The 21039-nt window shown below is 44.5% G+C and overlaps 1 protein-coding gene across 2 annotated transcripts; it reads left to right on the top strand.

Annotated features, from left to right (window-relative positions):
• Positions 1-1231: 1231 nt before the first annotated feature.
• LOC133488677 (tissue factor-like) lies at positions 1232-19408 on the top strand. 2 transcript variants are annotated; one of them, XM_061796852.1, is made up of 7 exons: positions 1239-1421; positions 9758-9869; positions 13019-13108; positions 13790-13893; positions 16739-16917; positions 17285-17450; positions 17516-19408. In XM_061796852.1, the coding sequence occupies exons 1-7, from the start codon at positions 1343-1345 to the stop codon at positions 17650-17652; spliced, it is 867 nt and encodes a 288-aa protein (XP_061652836.1). In that variant the 5' UTR covers positions 1239-1342; the 3' UTR covers positions 17653-19408. The 2 variants fall into 2 exon arrangements, with proteins under 2 accessions (XP_061652837.1, XP_061652836.1); XM_061796853.1 differs by lacking the exon at positions 13019-13108 and having other exon boundaries at positions 1232-1421.
• The last annotated feature ends 1631 nt before the right edge of the window (positions 19409-21039 follow it).

Genomic DNA, 21039 nt, shown 5'->3' with positions numbered 1-21039 from the left:
GGGTACCGACAGAGGCCCACAGGCAGTTCAAGTTGGTATCTTGCAGTTGACCAAACTGCAAAAGTCAATCAGCGAGTCACCCAAAAGCACTGTTAGAGGGAGCACCTCTTCTTACCTTGATGGTTACCTGTGGAAAACCCGAGAAGCAATGGCATATAAATCGGTAGGAAAAGAACCATATCACGAAGCGCAGTTCGTTAACCAGCAAAGCTGTTCATAAAATGAATCCAAAATGAACGTATCTGGCATTTCAGTGCGTGTACAGTAAGTCAGTATAGGTGCGAGTAAATGTTCACACTTGTAATTGAGTTTCCCGGTCTGGACCAAAGCAGAAAGAGATGAAGGGTGCATCACACATTTGGTTCTGGTTCAGTGGATTTACACTTCCACTGTTTTGCTGCCATGTGTCCCAATTTCCATATAGCTTACCGTCATGTACAGAAAAACAACAACAACAACAACAATCAATCCGATATCCTCAGATTGACATCAGACGTCATATGTGGATAAAAATCAGATATGAATCGGATGTGTGCCAGTACAGATGCAAAGGAAATGAACAAGTCTCATCCGATAAGTCAATGTGAGCCTGATGTCGTCACAATATAGGCGTACGATGTACGCTAGGCATGATACGGCAAGCTCATTGGGCACCGTGTTGATTTTTGTAATTGTGCGATGGAACTCGGACTTACACAACAAGAAGTCAATATTGTGACACAGCATAGCGTCAGGACTGATTGGGACTTGAACGAAGAGGAAAACAAGTTGTATACTTCTCACTTTGCAAAACTCCCAGTCGGAACACCTTGTTTTGTCTGAAAAAGAACATACGTTTTGTCTTCCTAAATTAGCTTTTTCATATCTATTGTAGTGATTGCTGACATCACAGCATTCCAACACACTTCCACACCAGTCTCAATCGAAAAACAACAGCCGTGTGAAGACTGAATGCAGAATGTGAACCCGACTATTTGGAACAATGCCCATTTGCTGCCATGGTAACATAGAATCAAGGTAGTTTCCATTCACAGATGACACACTCCCCACAAAGATGAAGTTCTTGTCAGGGTGGCTATGAGTTTTGCAAGTGTTTCTCAGATGCTAGATAAGGATAATTCCAAGTGCGAGAGGAGTGTGAATGTTTTGGCGAAAGAAGTTTGATGGAAACGTTCCATCAGCAAGGAGGCATGTGGGAGGGATTAGTCAGTGAAACAGGGGGCGGAACCCTGAGCAGACCCCTCAGTTTCCCCAAATTCAGATCCCACACGCTTTGAGACATTGTAGCTTCAACATTCTTTTCCTGTTCAACAACTTCACAGCTTGACGGATAAAGGAATTGATGTGCTGTAACATGGCCTCATTGAAACAAATTCTTTATCTTGGAGTCTGCATGTCTGCCTGGATGATCACTGTTGCAGGTAAAACCCTACACTCATGAACTTAGAATCTCTTAGGCTGAGATTGTCCTTTTTTTACACACGATCACTGACTCTCACGTGCTTCCAAATTCACATTCCTTTCGGTAACCTGTGAGCAAAATCCAGACAGTCAAAGAGAACATTTGTGCTGATGAGATTATAAACTGAACGCAAGTGCTGCTCACACTTCAGTTGTTCAGTTATGCTGAACTTTGGCTACTTTTCTTACTTGTGAGTAAGAATCTCCTGTTTCCTTTTGCATGTGCTCCTTCAACTAGGATAACTGTATGAATGTACAGTGTTTCTCTCTCTCTCTCTCTCTCTCTCGTGTCAACCAGGTCATTGAAGTAGATGCATGCTTCTACTCCAATCAAACGTGAGAACATCAAAACGGATTCGTCATAAAATGAAATAGGACCACAGTTTGTGAGGCGTGCCTCCCTCGGGGTTCTGTCCGAGTGCAAAAATATAATACAATGTAGATTTCAAACTGGCTCTGTTAAAAGCAAAATTGATGCTATTTAGTTAATACGGGAAAAGAGGAACAGAAAATGCCTGTTTGTTAACAAGCACTGAATACAATGATTTACACCCTGTGTTCAAGGCATACTAAAACCATTACCTGTCCCTGAGGATGGAGGGGGACTCGTTTTTTTTTTTCGTCTGAGGGCAGGTGAACTGAGGCTACTTTCAAAACCACTGGGAGAGGACCTTATGAACTATTTTCTTCAATCTAGCCACAAAAAACATAAATATGGATCTATCTATCGACTGGATCCGTGTCTGTCTGTCTGTCAATCAATCAATCAATCAATCTACGCTACAGTCCAAAACCTCAGTCAAGAATCTGAGTGCAAACAGGACTAAGTGGCTCCACGTTAGCCATTCCCTCGCGGCTCATGCAGTTTTTTGTTTACCTTGGCTGTTGGTGTGGAGCCTTTTTCAATGCTTTCAGTAACGATAGCCCCATAAGAACAACGGTATGAAGACAATAACTGCGGAACCCAAATTGAAACATAATCACAGAAAAGCAATAAGAGTTATTGTTTTTTAAAAGAACTTGTTATTACTGCTTGCTTGTATAACTTCTTGTTACACCTATAGAACAATTGACTATGTTAAAATGGTAGTAAAGATGCAACGGTATGAAAACGTATCATCGTATCGTACCGAGCAAAATTACCACGGTAGTCAGACGTTTTTGGAACTGAAAATCATGACTTCAAAATACAGATACAACGTCTGATTTTGAAAATGTCAACAAGATTCCATGAAATGTCAGTCTTTCACTACCTACAACGTCCCCCTGGCACTCTTCTCTTATTGACCACAAGAATGTACACAGGAAGAACCTGCACAAACACGTGCGTGAAGTAACATAAAAAACATCACTTGGCGCAAAACATGAAATGGTAATAACTTTAGCCGGATTTAGCATGCTGGGCGACTGCTTAGCACGTCCGCCTCACAGTTCTGAGCGCCTTGGTTCAATTCCAGGCTTGCATGTGTGGAGTTTGCTTGTTGTCCCCGTGCCTGTGTGGGTTTTTTTCTGGGTAGTCCGGTTTCCTCCCGCATCCCAAAAACATGCATGGGAGGTTAACTGAAGGGAGGTGTGAATGTGAGTGCGAATGGTTGTTTGGTTACTGTATGTGCCCTGCGATTGACCGGCGACCAGTTCTGGTTGTACCCTGCCTCTGCGGGGTTAGGCTCCAGCACGCCCGCGACCCTAGTGAGCATACGCAGTACTGAAAATGAATGCATGAATGTCCATCCATCCATCCATTTTGTGAGCCGCTTCTCCTCACGCGGGTCGCGGGCGTGCCGGAGCCAATGCCAGCTGTCATCGGGCAGCAGGCGGGGTACACCCTGAACCGGTTGCCGGCCAATCGCAGGGCACCTACAAACAAACAACCATTGGCACTCACAGTCACGCCTACGGGCAATTTACAGTCTTCAATCAACCTAGCACGCATGTTTTTGGGGTGTGGGAGGAAAGCGGAGCGCCCGGAGAAAAGCCACGCAGGCACGGGGAGAACATGCCAACTCCACACAGGCGCGGCCGGGGATTGAACCCGGGTCCTCAGAACTGGGAGGCTGACGCTCTAACCGGTCGTCCACCGTGCCGCCATGCATGAATGTAATAACTTTAATAATTATTTGAGTAATGTAGCTGAGTGCATGTTTCCTCCATGAGGAAAATCAATTCCAGGATCCAAACAAATCCAAAGTCAAACCATTTCCTAGCCGACAGTTTTTGAGTTTGAAAAGTCCACAAATGACAAAGAATATGATGTGTTCATTTCGACCACACACAAATTGAACATCATTTTGCCAAGAAAATGGATGTGATTCATTCATCTTCCGTACCGCTCATCCTCACGCGGTCGCCCACCGTGCCGCCTCCTTTTTACTCAAATAGCTTAAATACTCAACATTTTACTCCGATAATCCAAATGGAATGCTTTTAGAATTTAGAAAACCCCTTTGTAGATAAAAGCAGAGATTGTGCCATGTAAGAGTATTTACCTTTGGTTCACATTGGGCTACGTTCGCTTCAATAAGCATGACTTCAATTATGCTCTGTTTACGGGAAAGAGTGAGTGAGATGAAGTAGTGGATGTTCCAAGAAAGTTAGATGTTTCGGTTAGATGTTTTCATGATGAGGCTCCACTGAATTACGACACTGATATGTCTAAACATTGTTTTAAAAGTTGTGAAAGAGGGGGGACTGATGTAAAAGAAGGTCATGGGACTCATCTCATGAGAGGGTTAAGAGCCGGTTCATCCTACAAACGTCAGAAAACACCAGAACCTTCGAGTGCATTTTAAGGAGCCGCAGATTTTACAACTATTCGTGTCCCACTATTACATGGAAAGACATTTTGATATCACTGTATCATTTATGTGAGTGGGAGTTTGTGGCGTTGCAACACACAAATGGTTGCAAATTCAGGTTTTTGTTTCTCATTGTTTTGTCATCATGCATGAATGCTAACCGGTTATCAGTTATTTCAATGATTTCCACCGAGTCACAATATTTCCTCTGATCACTCACAACCCAAACGTCAGAGGTTACCAAACAGGATCCTTCCCATCTCCCACGAGCCTGCATGACTGATGAGAATATATATAGGCCATGAGGTCACATCACATCACATAGCACGTGTGCGTGTGTGTGACCCTTTCCAAAATATTTGAATAGATTTCCTTGATGCTTGCTGTCAGTTCTTCTTTGTTTTTGGGTCTGGTGCTCCTCATTTTCCTCTTGATAAGACCCCTTACATTCTCAATGGGGTTTGGATCTGGCGAGTTGGGTGGCCAGTCAAGCGCTGTGATGGCATGGGCATCAAACCGGGTTTTGGTGCTGGAAGATGAAATCTGCATCTCCATACAGATCCTCAGCAGAAGGAACCATGAAGTCCTCTAAAACATTCTGGTAGACTGTTGCGGTGACCTTGGATTTAAGAAAGCAAGAGTTTACCAACACCTCTACTGGACATTGCAGCCCACATCTTGACTGACTGTGGATATCTCACACTGGAGTTCAAGCAGCTTGAGTTCTGTTCTTGACCCGTCTTCCTCCAAACCCTTGGACCTTGATTCCCGAATGAAAGGCACACTTTACTTTCATCGGAAAAGAGGTTCTCGGACCACTGGCCAACAGTCCATTCTTTCTTCTCCTCGGCCCAGTTGAGACACTTCCTACGTCGGCTCGGGCTCAAAAGTGGTTTGGCCCGAGGAACCCGACAGTTGTAACCCATCTCCCGGATGCATCTGAATGTGGTGGTTTTTGAAGCTGTGACTCCCGCCTCATTCCACTCTTTCTGGATCTCTGCTAGATTCTTGAATCTTCTGTTCGATAATCCGCCGAAGCCCACGGTCATGTCTTTTGCTGATGCATCTTCTCCTGCCACACTTTGTCCTTCCGCTAGACTTTCCATTGATATGCTTGGACACAGCAGTCTGTGAACAGCCAGCCTCCTTAGCTATGAACCTTTGTGGCTTACCCACCCTATGGAGGCTATCAATGATATGTCTTCTGGCCAGTTGTCAAGTCTCTTGTCATCCCCATATTGAACCCAACTGAGACAATTCAACCAAACCGAAGCAATTTAATGACACCTGGGGAAACCTGTGCAGGTGCTTGAAATTGTTTCAATTGTGGGCCTTGAATCTATAATCTATGAAAGTTGAACTTTTTGAATGGAATTATGGAAATAAATCAACTTTTCCATGATATTCAATTTTTTGGAAAGGGTCCATACATATATGTACACACACACACACACACACACACACTAACTGGCTAATTTACTTTTGGAGTTTTCATGTCCAATGGTACTGCGGTTTCCCTCAAGATTCCAAAAACATGTACGGATTGCCGTTTGACTCTAAACTGCGCATTCTGTATGTGCGGATAGTTGTTTGTCTATATATATGCGACCAGTCCAAAGTGTCCCTCTCTCTCGTCCTCAATAGGCTGGCATAAGTTTCCCCCTGGGGTGAGATGCAAATTGCAACATTTTCAACATCTGTGGTATCACATACATCGAAACTTGATTGGGAATTGCAGCCTTCAGTATGCCACTGCAGATGCGCAGGTATAGCATTGTGTATTTGTCTAGCATCCAACCCGCAGCAATCCAAGTCCACTTACAATTGCTGGCAACATTGCAACTGTCCATAATAGTTCATTCTCATTCTCATTAACATTTGGATGATAGAGGAGATGAGTGGATGAATCATGAATAAAGATTGTTTTTCCGAGTCTTCTTCCGAGATTGCACAATGTCACTGTAAAAGTGAGTCAACCAAAAACTGCTTGGCCTTCTTCTTCTTCTTCTTCTTCTTCTCTTTTCTTTGTCTTTTTTTTTTTTTTGGAACTCACAAATGTAGCAATAATTGATTCATACTGCGGCACAATGTCATTTCCATTCCCTGAAATGTAAACCAAGCGTATTGACGGCTTCTATAACCAGTAACCATGTCATGTCAATGAAGGACGCTTTCCCAAAAAGCTAAAAACCCATTTAGATTATTCTGAGAAAAAATATATTAATTTACCCAGAACTTAAAAATATGACTTTAATTTTGTTAAGCCAGACAGAAGAGTACTTGGTGTATTTTCTGGTAGGAAAGGAAAGAGGTTAGCTAACAAAAAGTGGGACACTGAGAGGACTGAGGAGAGGACACAAGAATAAATGGAGATGCGAAGTTGGGCAAAGGCCAAACACGAGGCATATGATGACACGTATGCCAGGTTGGACACTAAAGAAAGACAGAAAGATCGATACAGGCTGGTCCACAATGAGAGGAGCCAAATGAGGTGGCTCGGGCATCTGATTAGGATGCCTCCCGGACGCCTCCCTGGTGAGGTGTGCTGGGCATTTCCCTACGGGAAGAGACACGCTGGAGAGACTATGTCTCCCGGCTGGCCTGGGATCGCCTTGGGATCCCCACGGAAGTGGCTGGGGAGAGGGAAGTCTGGGCTTCCCTGCTCTACTGCCCCCGTGACCCAACCTCGGATAAGCGGAAGAAATTCGATGGATGGACAGCCATCTTTTAACAAAACCTAATTACAGACTAGTATTCAACAAATACAAGACTACTTATAGGGTAGCCTTACGTGCACAAGCGCATCGGTCGTGTGCGCTGTGCAAGCCTGGCTGCCGGCCGTAGTAACGGTGTAGATTATGCGTTTATGATTCGTGACTTCGTCGGACCCTTGGTGTCGGTGCGACCGACAATTGGCTTTAAGCGGCAGACGAGCCCGAAGCAGGTTGTCTCCCGTTCCGCCACACCAGACGTGAATCCAAATGTGTAAAGCTGACATTTTTTCAGTGAAGGAAGGATCCCGCAAGCACAACTCCAAATATTAGATCTGGAAGACCGTGCATTTGTTATGCAAACTATTTGGCTCACAAAATTGTTAAATATTGTACTTCAGTGAATAATGCATTGCAAGCATCATTGATCCTTGTTGTCGCTCACATCAGAAAACGATCAAGTCTCTGTGACTTTACACTTGAACCAATTAAGGGATACTTACGTATCATTTTATATGTGAACAAATGAGCGGGATTACTCTGATATAAGACAGCACGGTGTGCACATGTCTGTGTGTGTGTGTGTGTGTGTGTGTGCGTGTGTGATTTAGGGGATTTTCTTACATGGATTTGCTTTGCGTTTTAAGAACATAACTTTTGTTATTAGCAGCATCAGGGGCGAGGGTCACTAGCAGAGGGGGTTATTGAGGGACTGGGTGACCCCATGGTGGTAGTGAGGAGATGGTGCTGGTCTTGGAGAACGAAGAGGAGGAGGAAGATGTGGTGGTCTTATTGGGGGAAAATGAAGGGGAATGGAACAGGAAGCAGCAATAACCAGACCGGTAGAGATGCCACGCGTAAGGCTGCCGTACCGGGTCGGCAATTGTATCATGCATACAGCGGATAACGCGAACATGATGAGACCTAAAATTATGGTCACCGTTCATTGGTTAGTTTCGTTGCAAGGCAGGAGGAACAAAAAATATTTGGTCTTCGGTTGTACGCAGCGGGGGCCTCTCCATCTAAATTTTAGGGCTGCATTTTGGCCCCAGTACGTCCCTGATGACAGAGTACCCAGAGAGGAACTGTGCTCGTGCATGCAGAAGTCTGGAGTGGCAGAGAAGTATGTTCGAATAGTACAGGACATTAGACTTTACACTGATCGGATCGGCTTGATCGGTAGCGACCGCTAATTAGCATTTCACGCTGATCGGCTTTAATGTCATCATTCGCCCATCCAATCAATGACGTCATTGATTGCCGCCGAAAAAGACATTTTCTCTGTGTCGCCATCCTGTACAGTATATTTGAATCTAAAAGCTGATTTATTTTTAGCCTTGTCGAGTGTCTTTTGATGTAGTACTGAAAATATCTGACTGCCAATAAAGTTATTTCCAAAAAAAAACACATGCTGGCGGTGTGGGTCAGACAGCACATAATGCCTGCATCAGACTACAAGACAAATTTGGTCTTTTACGATTGCAGTATGTTGTATTCCATCCCGTCTTTTACGATCACTGGGCTTTATCTTGTCAACTCAGACGCGTTACCACGGCCACGACAACAACAATGGATCGCGCGTGTATTGTGTTGGTCCAAAAAGAACAAAATGTGGCAAAACGTGTGGTGGTGGTCACCGGTGCTCAGGATAAGATGTTCATTCAAGGATTGCTCGAGGGATGTTCACATACTTTTAATACGATACGGCTCACAAGCAGGCAACAAAATGTTATGTAGCCTAGCAAGCTAGTAACGAAAACGTGCTGGCTTTCTGTCGAACCATGCTCTAAAGTTTCAGTGTGTGAAGAAATCTAATTAAAATAAAGTCATTTAATTAGAGTAAGTTAGCACCCATTATTTTTGTCATGTTGTAATGCTGGTTTGACCTGACTGATTAGAATACGTGACCTGACAAGAGAATCTTTTTGAAGATACTCAGTATATGGTACACAAGTATGTAGAGTCAATGAACAAAGTCATTTAAATAGACACATTGCTCCATCTTGTGATCGGATCTGGGATCGGTTATCGTTTTTTTAAACTCCCAAAAATCCTGGTCGTGTAAAGCCTACAAGACATGTATGAGGGCAGCAGGACAGTGGTGAAGGTGTGACAGAGGAGTTTATGGTGGAGGTGGGACTGCATCAGGGATCAGCCCTGAGCCCCTTCCTGTTTGCAGTGGCGATGGATAGGCTGACAGATGAGGTTAGACTGGAATCCCCGTGGACCATGATGTTCGCAGATGACATGATCTGTGATCTGCAGTGAAAGCAGGGAGCAGGTGGAGGAACAGTTCGAAAGATGGAGGCATGCACTGGAAAGCAGAGGAATGAAGATTAGCCGAAGTAAGACAGAATATATGTGCATGAATGAGAGGGGTGCAGGAGGAAGAGATAGTAAGGGTGGAAGACTTTGAATACAGGAAGTGAAGAAACGGGTCCAAGCACGTCGGAACGGGTAGCGGAAGGTGTCAGTTGTGTTGTTTCTGCAAGGATGAAGGGCAGTGGTGAGGCCAGCCATGATGGACGGATTAGAGACAGCGGCACGAAAGAGACAACTAGGAGCAGAGCTGGAGGTGGCGGAAATGAAGATGTGGAGGTTTTCTCTAGGAGTGACCACAATGGATAGGATTAGAAACGAGCTCATCAGACCACACTGGTAGTGAATCTATCTAAAAAAAATATGTATTACATATTCTGTCAGTTTTAAGTCATTTCAGTGACCACTGTTTTTTTTAACGGAAACATTTTGCCAATATGTGTATATCATATTACTTTTGTCATGTCATAGATGAACATGCGCCCAAAGCAGAGAATGTACGTTGGGTGTCTCTGGATTTTAAAACTCTCCTCATGTGGACTCCAACACCATCGAACTACACTTTCACTGTCCAGTACTCTTGGTGAGTCAGCACACACGGACACACACACACACACACACACACACGCGCGTGGACACACACGCGGAATGTGGGTTGAGTGTCTTGCCCGGGGACACGACGACAACATGCGCGGGGGCGGGGATACCAACACTTGCCGTGTGCGCCGATGTGGGAATGGGGCACGGTGAATATATTTGTATACTCATTTGTCACGCTGGTACGGAATTTCTCCGGACCAGCACCAGCCGGCCCTCTCTCAATCATGGCCCCGGTTCAGAGAGGAAACACCGATGTGCATGCCCGCCTGCTCTCGGCGATGGTTGCGTGCGCGTGCTGTGCAGAGGGACTCGAGGTTTATTTTTTTCCCCAAATGGGGTTTTGAGTTTCTCCTTGCCCGACTGGGGGGTTTAGATTAAGGGATCTCGTCAATGATTGCCAACTGCGGGCTTGTGAAGCCCTTCTTGACTCTTTTGTGATTAAGGCCTATCAAAAAAATAAACTTGACTTGACAATTGATCGGCAGAAATGTCCTTTCCCAAATCAAATAATCCTCCAATTCTCTCCACGCCCAGTGACGCATATGAGTGATAACAGTATAATCATATCGCTTGTCAATCCGCTGACGCGTTTATTATATATTATGTGTTAGACTACATAACCATCATTTCCGTCATGTTCGTCATCTTGCTCAGCCGCCACATTCATGTGACGTCGTGTAGGGAAAATCCACTCGAATGGCTCTAAACCAATCAGAAGACGGAAAAATTCCAACGTCACCGGAGGCCGGCTAGCTATTGAATCTGAAATCTGATTGGTTCAGATCGGTTCAAAAAAAGAACCAGACGTTTCTATTGGTTGTACAGTATATGGCATCGGCCAGCAATCTTGAGTCTGAAGGCGCTGGAAGCTTACGTCCACATGGCAACACACAAAAAACCTTAAACGACTGGAGGCTGCTCAGCCAAGACACACGCAACGAAATGAATACAAGAGACTGTTGGAAATAAATTCATTCAATTTGATTTAAGTTGTCTTTCCTGCCAAAAAAAATGAGTAATCGTGACATAATGTCATTATTAGTATTCTATCTATCAATAGCTTCTCTCCCTATATCTAGGGCAGGCACACCCTGCGGAAGAAACTCGTTTTGGCTGCTTTTAATGATCCTGTTCTTTCACTCACTACCCAAAGCTTGCGATCGGTGAGGGTGGGAACGTAGATCAACTGGTAAATGGAGAGCGAGGCCTTTCGGCTCAGCTCCGTATCACTGCAGACGCTGCATTGATCTGCCCGTCGATCTCCTGCTCCATTCTTCCCGCACTTGTAAACAAGATGCTTGAAGTCCACCAATCGGGGCAGGATCTGCAGCCGTTGACAACGAAGAACCATTGACTGATTCTCATCCCTACGCTTCAACTTGGCTGCGAACTGTTCCATCGAGAGATGATGATCGCGGCTTGTTGGAACCAAGAGAACCACATCATCTGCACGGAGCAGAGACGTAATACCGAGGCCACCAAGTCAGACCCCTCAACACCTCGGCCGTGCCGACAAATTCTGTTAATGAAGGTTACCAACAGAATGGAAACAAATGGCAGCCACGCCAGAGAACAACGCTAACTGGAAAAAAAATCGGCAATGCAGACCAAACCGATTTGGGTTGTACAGGGATCAAATGGCTAGTATCAAGGCTCGGGTACTTCGTAGTCCTGGAGCACCCTCCGCAGGGACACACACAGTCAAGCGCCTTTTCCGAGTCCACAAAGCACATGTAGACTGGTTGGAGGAACACCCATGCATTAGGGCTGCAGCTATCGGATATTTGAGTATTCGAGTATCCTACAAAAGAAATGATCGAATAATTGAGGATTTAGATATGTTTTTGCTTGGTTAAAGACCAATTATGAATACACAAGAAAAAATAAGACATTTCACTGAAAAATGAAGGACCAATTGTTTTTCTTGTTTCAATAATCAACCATTTATTTCTTAAATTCACATTGAGCAGCAAACTTAACTTTCTTGTCTAGAAATATTTTCAGTGAGGCAAGAAAACACAAAATCCTTTTAGTTTCAACTTAACATGTTTTCTTCTTCCCACGCTTGGCATTTTTTGTAAGTAGTAAAAAAAGGCATCAGGAGCCTGTTGTGCAACTTCACTTGAGTGGCTAGCATTTTAGGATGTGACATAATAATACAGTAGGTTCATGGCTGTGCGTTTATTAGCTTAGACCAGATGAACTAAACTAAAATGGAGATGAAAATGAAGACACCTATTACCTTTTCACAAACTTTGCCACTCGCCATCTTTTCTTTTTCCACCTACGGCACTTCGACTCAAAATGTAGCCACTTGCAGATAAGATGTAAGGACACTGGCCATAATATACAACTACGGTATGCGCGACTATAACGTGACGTCACCTAGAGAGAGAGAGAGAGAGAGAGGGAGAGAGAGAGAGACTGTTCGTTCCAGAATTGGCCGCTGTTGTTGACTGGTTCTGAGGACCCGGGTTCAAATCCCGGCCCCGCCTGTGTGGAGTTTGCACGTTCTCCCCGTGCCTGCGTGGCTTTTCTCCGGGCGCTCCGCTTTCCTCGCGCATCCCAAAAACATGCATTGACTGGAGACTCTAAATTGCCCGTAGGTGTGAATGTGAGTGCGAATGGTTGTTTGTTTGTATGTGCCCTGCGATAGGCTGGCGACGAGTTCAGGGCGTACCCCGCCTCTCAGCTGGGATAGGCTCCAGCGTGACCCTAGTGAGGAGGGGCGGTACACAATTCTCTGGAGTCTGGAACATGCTATTTATATATATATTTATTTGTATGTTTATTTCCAATAACTTTGCACTGTGCTGGGGTTGAGGCCACGAAAAAAGCTACAAAACAATCATTTTGTACTGTACAGTAATATGGGGGTGAGCGCCAACATCTGTGTGCGAAATGTAAAATACTTGGTAATTTTGTGATAGCTTTCAACATAACACGTGTGAAACATCACGCCCGTCTGTATGGACTCGTGCCTTTCCAGCATTCCCTTTTCTGCCTCGGAAACGTCTGGATCTCAAAATGCAGAATATTGCCAATGTGACTTCTATGTCAGTGCCATCCGTAAAGATCTTCAAAAATAAATGTGTATGACAGTAAATTGAAACGATGTCCTGTGAATATCAGGGACGACAGTGACTGGATGAAAAGTCCCAACTGCATTCAAATATCAGAGACGGAATGTGATCTGTCCAATGAACTTGAACCCCTCCGCAGGTATGTACCTTATAAACAGAACTCTACAACAGCATACTTGAAGCTTGTTTTGTTTGAAGGTTTTTAGGGTTCTATGACTTTGTCCGCCCATGCATCACAACAGACATAATGGTGAGATGTCTGCCCATTAGCCTCCTGAAAATTCGAGTTAAATTGCCCTGTAAAAAAACAACTATTAGAAAAAGATTGTTTTACTCTGATGGGAGAGCCAGGCCTATATAGCCTGATGCCCCCACCCCTCCCCCAAAATCCCACATTATTTCATTATGTACAAACTTTTTCATAACTCTGCTATACTGTATCATACACAAACAGTCTTATGAAACGGAACAGAGCTGGAGAATGGGTATCATGGGAAATTCACCAAGGCTCTAACAAGGCATGATCACAAAACAAACAAACAAAACAAGCCTGGGTGGGCCAGCCCAAACAACAAGCTGTATTTGCTTTCATGGCGTTCATGTTAGCAGAATGGGAGAGGAGCCTGATCGGAGGAGACTTTTTCTGCTTTTGAAGGAAAAATGAATACATTTGAACATACTTCCAGTGCGTTGCATAAAAAGGTTACTAAATGAAACCAAGAACAAAACGGCAGAGTCACCCATGTATCAGAGGAAGTCACAGGAGTACATTTTGGAATTCCTCTGTTTATGATGAATTCATACTTTTCTATCTTGACAGGACATTTGTTGCTGACATCCAAACAGAACCTGTCCATAACACTGACTTTGAGCTGGACGAGTTCCCTCACACTAATTCACCACCCTTCACCCCCTACGGACAGAGTAAGTAGTACGTACGGACATACACGCACATGCCAAATTTATGGTGGTACGATTGGCTTTCCGCTTACATATTAGGGCCCCGACTGTGCTCACCGGAACATTCCGAAGCTTGGATATGTGCCCGTAACCGTCGCCATCGTTATTTTTTGCAACAATTCGTTTGCGATGGTCTTGAGATAGTTTTGCTCTTACCCAGCATGAGATGTGTCTTGACTCATGTTGGCAATGAGACCTTTTTGTAGGCCATCCATTTGGACTGAACCAGCTGATATTCATTTGCACTGACGAGGGGCTGGATGGCTGTTTGATTATTGATAGTTTTGCAGTTTCAACTGCAAGCTGTCATGAGAATCGAGCAGCCGCGAGAGAATTCAAGATCAACGAATCCACGGTTCGCAAGTGGAGGAAGCAGGAAAACGAGCTTCGCCAAATCAAGAAGACGAAAAAAGGCGAGGTGGAAGGAAGACCAACTCGAGCAATGGATTAATGAGCAAAGAACGGCCGGGAGAAGCGTCTCTACAGTCCCCATTCGACTGAGGGCAATAACGCTTGCAGAAGAAATGAAAATCGAACATTTTCAATGAGGTCCGTCTTGGTGCTTTCGTTTTATGAAACGGCACCATCTATGCATCCGGGCAAGGACTACCGTGGCGCAGCAACTTCCGGCGGATTACAAGGAAAACCTGGCCTTCTCCCGATCCTTCTCCAGTAAAAAGATTGTCGACAAACACATCCAGCCCAACCACATCACCAACATGGACGAGGTGCCGCTCACTTTCGACATCCCGGTGAACCACAGTGTAGAGAAGAAGGGCACCACCACGGTAGCGATACGCACAACGGGGCACGAGAAGTCGGCTTTTACTGTTGTGCTTGGTTGCCGTGGTAATGGACAGACACCTATGGTGATTTTTAAGAGGAAGACGCTGCCTGAAGAAAAGTTTCCAGCCGAAGTCATCGTTAAGGCCAATCAAAAGGGAGGGACGAGGAGAAAATGAGAGAGTGGCTGAGTGAGGTGTACGTAAAGAGACCGGATGGTTTTTTTCCCACGTCCCTGTTGATCTGTGACTCCATGCGCGCCCATCTCACAGCCGCTGTGAGAAACCAAGTGCAACTAAGATTGGGAGGCAACGCCGGCGAGTCACGCCACCATATGTGAATGGATTGTGGATGCTTGGGCTTAGGTATCTGCTTTGATTGTTGTCCGAGCTTTCGCGAAAGCCGGCATCATTGCTGAACAGCCCCCGGCAACGAGACTGACTCTGACAAAGACGAGAGGGAACCTGGCGTGTTCAGCGAGCGTTAGCAGTGCGGCGTTCGTGTTAGCTTGAGGCGGAATGTAAACACCGGCGAGAATGAAATTCACACGACGAGTAGAATGGCTTACAGTTCGAAAACCGCAACTCTAAATGCGGGCTGCAGTGTGTGCTGAGCTCCGTGATGTTTGTACTCCATCTTTCGTTGATATAGAAGCATGTCCCTCCGCCTTTTGTTTTCCCCGATAACTCCATGACGCGGTCTGCCCGGTGAAGCAATACGGCGCCGTCGGGACAGCCTCGCAATTATTAGTTTTTCGAAATGACTTTATTATTGTTTTTCGAAATGACTGCAGTTTCAATATGATGTGCATCTTGGGTAAAAGATGTGTGGTGTTGGACGCCGATCATGATTTGTTCCTCTGCATGGTCTGAGGAGGTTCTAAATTTGTCTGCAGAATACGAACAAAAACATGTATGAACATATTGATGAATCACAGCTTTGTCCATCAAACATGCATATGCACGATTTAAGCACAAAGTTGTGTGTACAAGGGACCTCGATAAAACGGACTAATAGGTGCTGTTGGTCGTGCCCTATTGCCGGTTATCCGGTACATTGAAGCACTTTTTTTTGTGGCCATATTCACCCATATTACTGTACTGTACAAAATACATGTTTGTATTTTTTTTTTGTGGCCGAAAACACCCACCACAGTACAAAGCTATTGTAAATAAATATATAAAAAAGCTTGAAAATGTTTGAAAAAATTCAAAATGTATCCAAACTTACCCTGGTGTGCTTTATGTATACATTGTTTAGCATTGTTTAGGCGAGTCGCTTACTTGAGCCGTGAAGAATACTATAAGTGCTTCCTAGTTCCATCTCCGTTGTCATAGATGAACAGCTTGACAAAAAAGACTATTACTGTATCAAAAATAGCATGTTCCAGACTCCAGAGACTTTTTTAACACCGCAACCATGTGAGCTCTGTCTGCGGCGCAGAGCACTTAGCTAGATATGCTACTATAATAGATGAACTCCTACCACCATGGCAGCCACGTGGAAATGTTGCCACATTCAACATGGCCGCCACGTAGGCACATCGGTTTGTTGGATTTAGTCATATTGGCTATCTTTGACCCGGAAACAGGTGTGTGCCAGTTTCTGCCTACATTGCCCCACAGCGCCAGTAAACAAAACAACAGCGGCCAATTCTGGAACTAACTAACGGCAGTTAAAGTGACAAATGGAAACAATTTTCGGACACATTGTTTGGTCCCGACGGTGCCTTTTCTCCAATATCTGTTATATCGGGGTCCGATTTATCGAGGTTCCACCGTACGCACGGTTAGTGAATGACAAAGACAAAGTCTTTATCGGGATTCGCGTGTGCTTCGCAGTCGCTTTTTTTTAGATTTGGGGCTTGAGCGATGATCACAGGTCGTAGCCACCGGCTACCGCTGCCCCAAGTTGTAACGAGTAACGTTAACCCATTCCTCAGTAGAGGTTCACTTGCATCAGACAGAACTTCAAAACTTTCACGTATTAAATGCATATTTTTCATTGTTCTTTCTCCCCTGCTCAGGTGAGATCAGTGCTGCAGAATTCACCGTGGAAGTTGCGGAAGAGGGTAGAGTGAGTGTGACCATCGAAGATCCTCTAACCAGTTTTCATAAATACGGAAAGCAACTCACCATCAGAGACATTCTCAAGAATGACCTCCAGTACAAGATCAGCTATTACAAGTCTGGAAATACAGGAAAGGTAATAGCATAACACAGCTACGACATTCAAGTCAATATCCTGCGCATGCATCAAACGCATTCTGTTCAGCAGAGGTCGTCATCCTTGACAAAATAGTCCCATAGAAAATCCATCCATCCATCCATTTTCTACACCGCGTATCGTCATTGGGCTCACGGGGTGTGCTGGAGCCTATGCCGGCTGACTTCGGGCAAGAGGCGGGTACGCCCAGGACTGGTCGACAGTCACATGCGCTCCCATGGAAAATCTTAGAGCTGTATTTTTCCAGAGAATGAATATAACATGACATATTATGTCAGGTAGCAATATTGTTATCAAGCGTAATAAATGCGTGTGTGTGTGTATATATTCAAATTTCCCGTTGTAGAGAGACATCATATTTAAGTCCAATCGAGGAGAGGTGTCTGGGTTGGATCCCGGTCAGAGTTACTGCTTCATGGTGGCAGCTTTCATTCCTTCAAGATCCAAACTGTACCAGCAAGGAGCCTGGAGCATCCAGCAGTGCACTCCTGGACAGAAGAATGTCTTGCAAGGTACGTGCGCCACTTGGAAACAGCACGTGGATGTGCTGCAAGTGTAACCTTCCTTTTGCCTCTAGAGCTGAGTCTTGGAGCTTTGGTTGGTGGACTTTTTCTCCTGGCAATAGTCCTCATTGTCATCATCACAGTGACAGTTCTATGTTGCAGACGAAGAAACAGAACCTCCCGAATGTCTCAGTCATCTACAGTTATTTAATTCTTTTTATCAAAACGTGTGTGTGTGTGTGTGTGTGCGTGTGCGCGCGTGCTTGCATGCATGCACACATCCACATGCATGGCGTGAGGCCTATTTAAAAAAAAACAAAAAATCTTCTTAACCCCCCTAAATGATTTGGTTGCTTAAAAAAAAAATAAAAAAACAAGTACCAACACATGAATGTTGTTATTAATGTTTGAATTGGGAGTCAAGAAGAACATTCTGAAATATTGTCACCAAAGGTAAGCTGGTCTTCCTCTTTGTCTGTGTTCACTCCAAGGACAACATTTGATACTCCTCTGCAATACTCTCGTGTTGCACGGAGCCCCAGACATGACATGGGGAACTTTTTTTAATTCTGGACATAAAACGATACTTTGTGGCCACGAAATAGGTATAACTTGCGCACGAAATATGAAATTATGCGTTTAACATCGTTCCCATGAAAACTAATTAAATAAGATACGGCATATTCCGTATTCCAATAGGCCACATTAAAAGACTTTAAAGTGAGCTCCGAATGAAATGACAAATACATTAAATTTTACAACTACTGACCTCTACTACTGAAATATAGTGGTATCTATATTTATAATTTATTCCTATAAGTTTCCAAAAATACCCTAATTTGATACACTGTCGCCGCCGTGTTGAACGATGAGGTGGAATGGCTGCTGTTTGGACGTTGTTGCTCTCTGCGCAGCGATGCGCGCCACCTGCGAACAACTTTTCTCGTCAGTGAAAAGAGTTCAAAATGCGATACTGCACCGCTTTTGGATGCAATGTCCAATCAGGACGGAATGCAAAACAGGAGGTAAGCCTTCACAGCTTTCCCAAAGAGAGAAAGCCGAGCTGCCGTCCTGCGTTCTCGTCACCTCAGGCCAGATTCTTAGGTTTTATTGTTTCCTTACGAGGAGCCGACACGGCCGCGTGTCACAAGCGAAAGCTGAGCGAAAAGACTCGAAAGACGGGAGGCTCCATCAGCCCACTTTAGCAGTAGCTACAAATACACCACGGAATATGAGCAAGTGGAGTTTCTTCACGGCCGTCGCCGCCGTCGTCGTCGTCCTCATTTCCCTGCTCACGCTCCGGCTTCGACTGAAATGGCCTGAACAGCGTTCACCGCTGCCATGGGCTGCTACCGCGGCGACTGCTAAAAACTCATCCCCATTTGACGTCACTACCCAGATAGAATATGTATCAAAATATATAAATGAAAGAAAGTTGTATCTTAGGGTTATTTTACTCAAGTTGAAAGAGATCATATACACCAAACGTCGTTGCAATCGGAGTTCACCTTAAAGCATGTCTCCCGCCCACACGTCGTGTCTGGGGATCCGTATTATTGTTGGAGCCTTTTTGATTTTAGATTTCACATTTCAAAAAAATGTACAACCTTCTTGACCATGTTGTGTGTTGCACTAGCTAAACATTGTATCTTGAGGTTGAGAACGTGGGAGTAGGAAATGAGGTTCACCCCAGACAGAGCACGTGTCATGAAATATTTGACATTCACCAATATGTACTAACCCCAGTTGCAGTTTTCTTAACATGGGTTTAAGCCTTTTATTTATACTGTAATTCTTTGGAATTCCTCAAGCATGTTTCACGTGAGGTCCATCTTGTGAAATGAAAGCTGCATTAACGAACTTCTGTCACTGACCTCTGTGATTTCATTTTCATGGATGTCATTTCTGAATAAAGCTAACTTTTGTTGATCAAAAGTATGCCAATAAAAGGACAATTTTAAGATGAACGTTTTTTTCCCTTTTTTTTGAATGAGGCACACGAATGATGAATACGATTTCGGTATTTCATCATCTTGCTTCTTAATTTCATTTTTATTTGTTTCAAATGATGAACTATCAGAGGATGTCAAAGGTCAACGAGACATCATTTGTCAAGATTTCATCTACATGAATAAATCAATGAAATTAACAATCAATGACGTGAAAATAATCGACATACTTGGTTTATGGTTTATCAACACCAAGGTGCTGAACTGAGAGAATAGTTTATTATTTCTATACAACTGGAAAAACAGAAGAGCCGAGGAAGGTATCTTTCGTCCCAAAAACTAGATGTCAACTGTAAGGAGTTGTAGCGGTGTCCGGACCCTTACCACTCAACTTGCACCAGCAGTGAGCAAGTACCAACCACATCCTTTTGTGAGCCTGTCCTGCTCGACTGCTTTTATGCCGGAACAGTTTTTTATAGACTGCCTCTGTGGATATTACTATTATGATTTATTGAAATGTGCAGTCGGACAGAACAAGTTTTGAGAAGGGAGAGACAGAGAGAAAAGAGTGGAATGGGAGAAAAATAAGCACAAGTCAAGATACGGGCACTCGCTGGAAGACAAACCAACATGATATGACGACTACAAAGTTACATTGGAGTCGTTTTTAGACGGGACCGTAGCGCTGCACCATGCGAGGGAGGAACAGGAGGAGAAATGATCGGATAGGATTGGACAGCTACAGGACGGCAAGAGAACAGGACAGGGGTAGGTAACCCGGCAGTGCAACTGGCGTATGGTGGGAGTGTCTCCGTAATAGCTTAAAGGTGCCATATTTTTCTAGTATTTGGCATGTAATGTTGGCTCTATGGTGCCTTAGTAAACATGGGAAATATGAATACAAATCGTCTATGCATTCCTGAGTTCCAGACATTTTTCTGCCAAGAGGCTTAAAATCAGGTCATCCGAATTTCTCAAGAGTATGCACGTCAAAGGTCTCTGCCTACCTCTCCGCTCCAGAGCCAGGGCTGTCAACATAACAAACGTGTGCTCTCACGAGTAGGTCTTCTAGTCGAGTTTGCAGACGACACAACTGCGGTGGGTCTCATCAGCAACGGGGACGACAGGAGTGAGGTGAGCCGCCTGGCCGGGTGGGGCGCGGGCAACAATCTCTCCCTAAATGTGGGAAAAAAAACAAGGAGATCGTTGTGTACTTCAGGAGCGTGCATTCCCAGCATGCTCCCCTGAACATCAACGGTGCTGCGGTGGAGAGAGTGCACGTCACCGAGGACCTCTCCCGGTCAAAGACTTGCGTGGATTTCCTCCTAAAACACGGCGTACGCTCAAATCCAGTCAATTCCTCTTCCGGAGCATGCCCAACAGGGTGTTAACTCTTAAAAGCTAGTTCAAAATAACTAACTACACATTAGCAGTTATGCCATGGGACACTTCGATCTATTACGTCGTCATAACGAGCCTCAGTATTATGTTGTCACTTATCATATTTTCCGATAGAAAAGCAGTAAGTTACACATGTAGAGAGAGAAAGCTACAAAATGTTGGTTTCTCAGTGCTTTGGTTCAAGTCCAAGTGAAGCCACAAGCCATTGCTGTTCAAATCCAAGTCGAGGCGCAAGTCTTTCAACATAT

Source organism: Phyllopteryx taeniolatus, chromosome 14, assembly GCF_024500385.1.
Source record: "Phyllopteryx taeniolatus isolate TA_2022b chromosome 14, UOR_Ptae_1.2, whole genome shotgun sequence".
In the NCBI taxonomy this organism is placed as follows: domain Eukaryota; kingdom Metazoa; phylum Chordata; class Actinopteri; order Syngnathiformes; family Syngnathidae; genus Phyllopteryx; species Phyllopteryx taeniolatus.
Note: the sequence above shows the minus strand (reverse complement) of the source record. Positions and strands in the feature narration are given on the sequence as shown.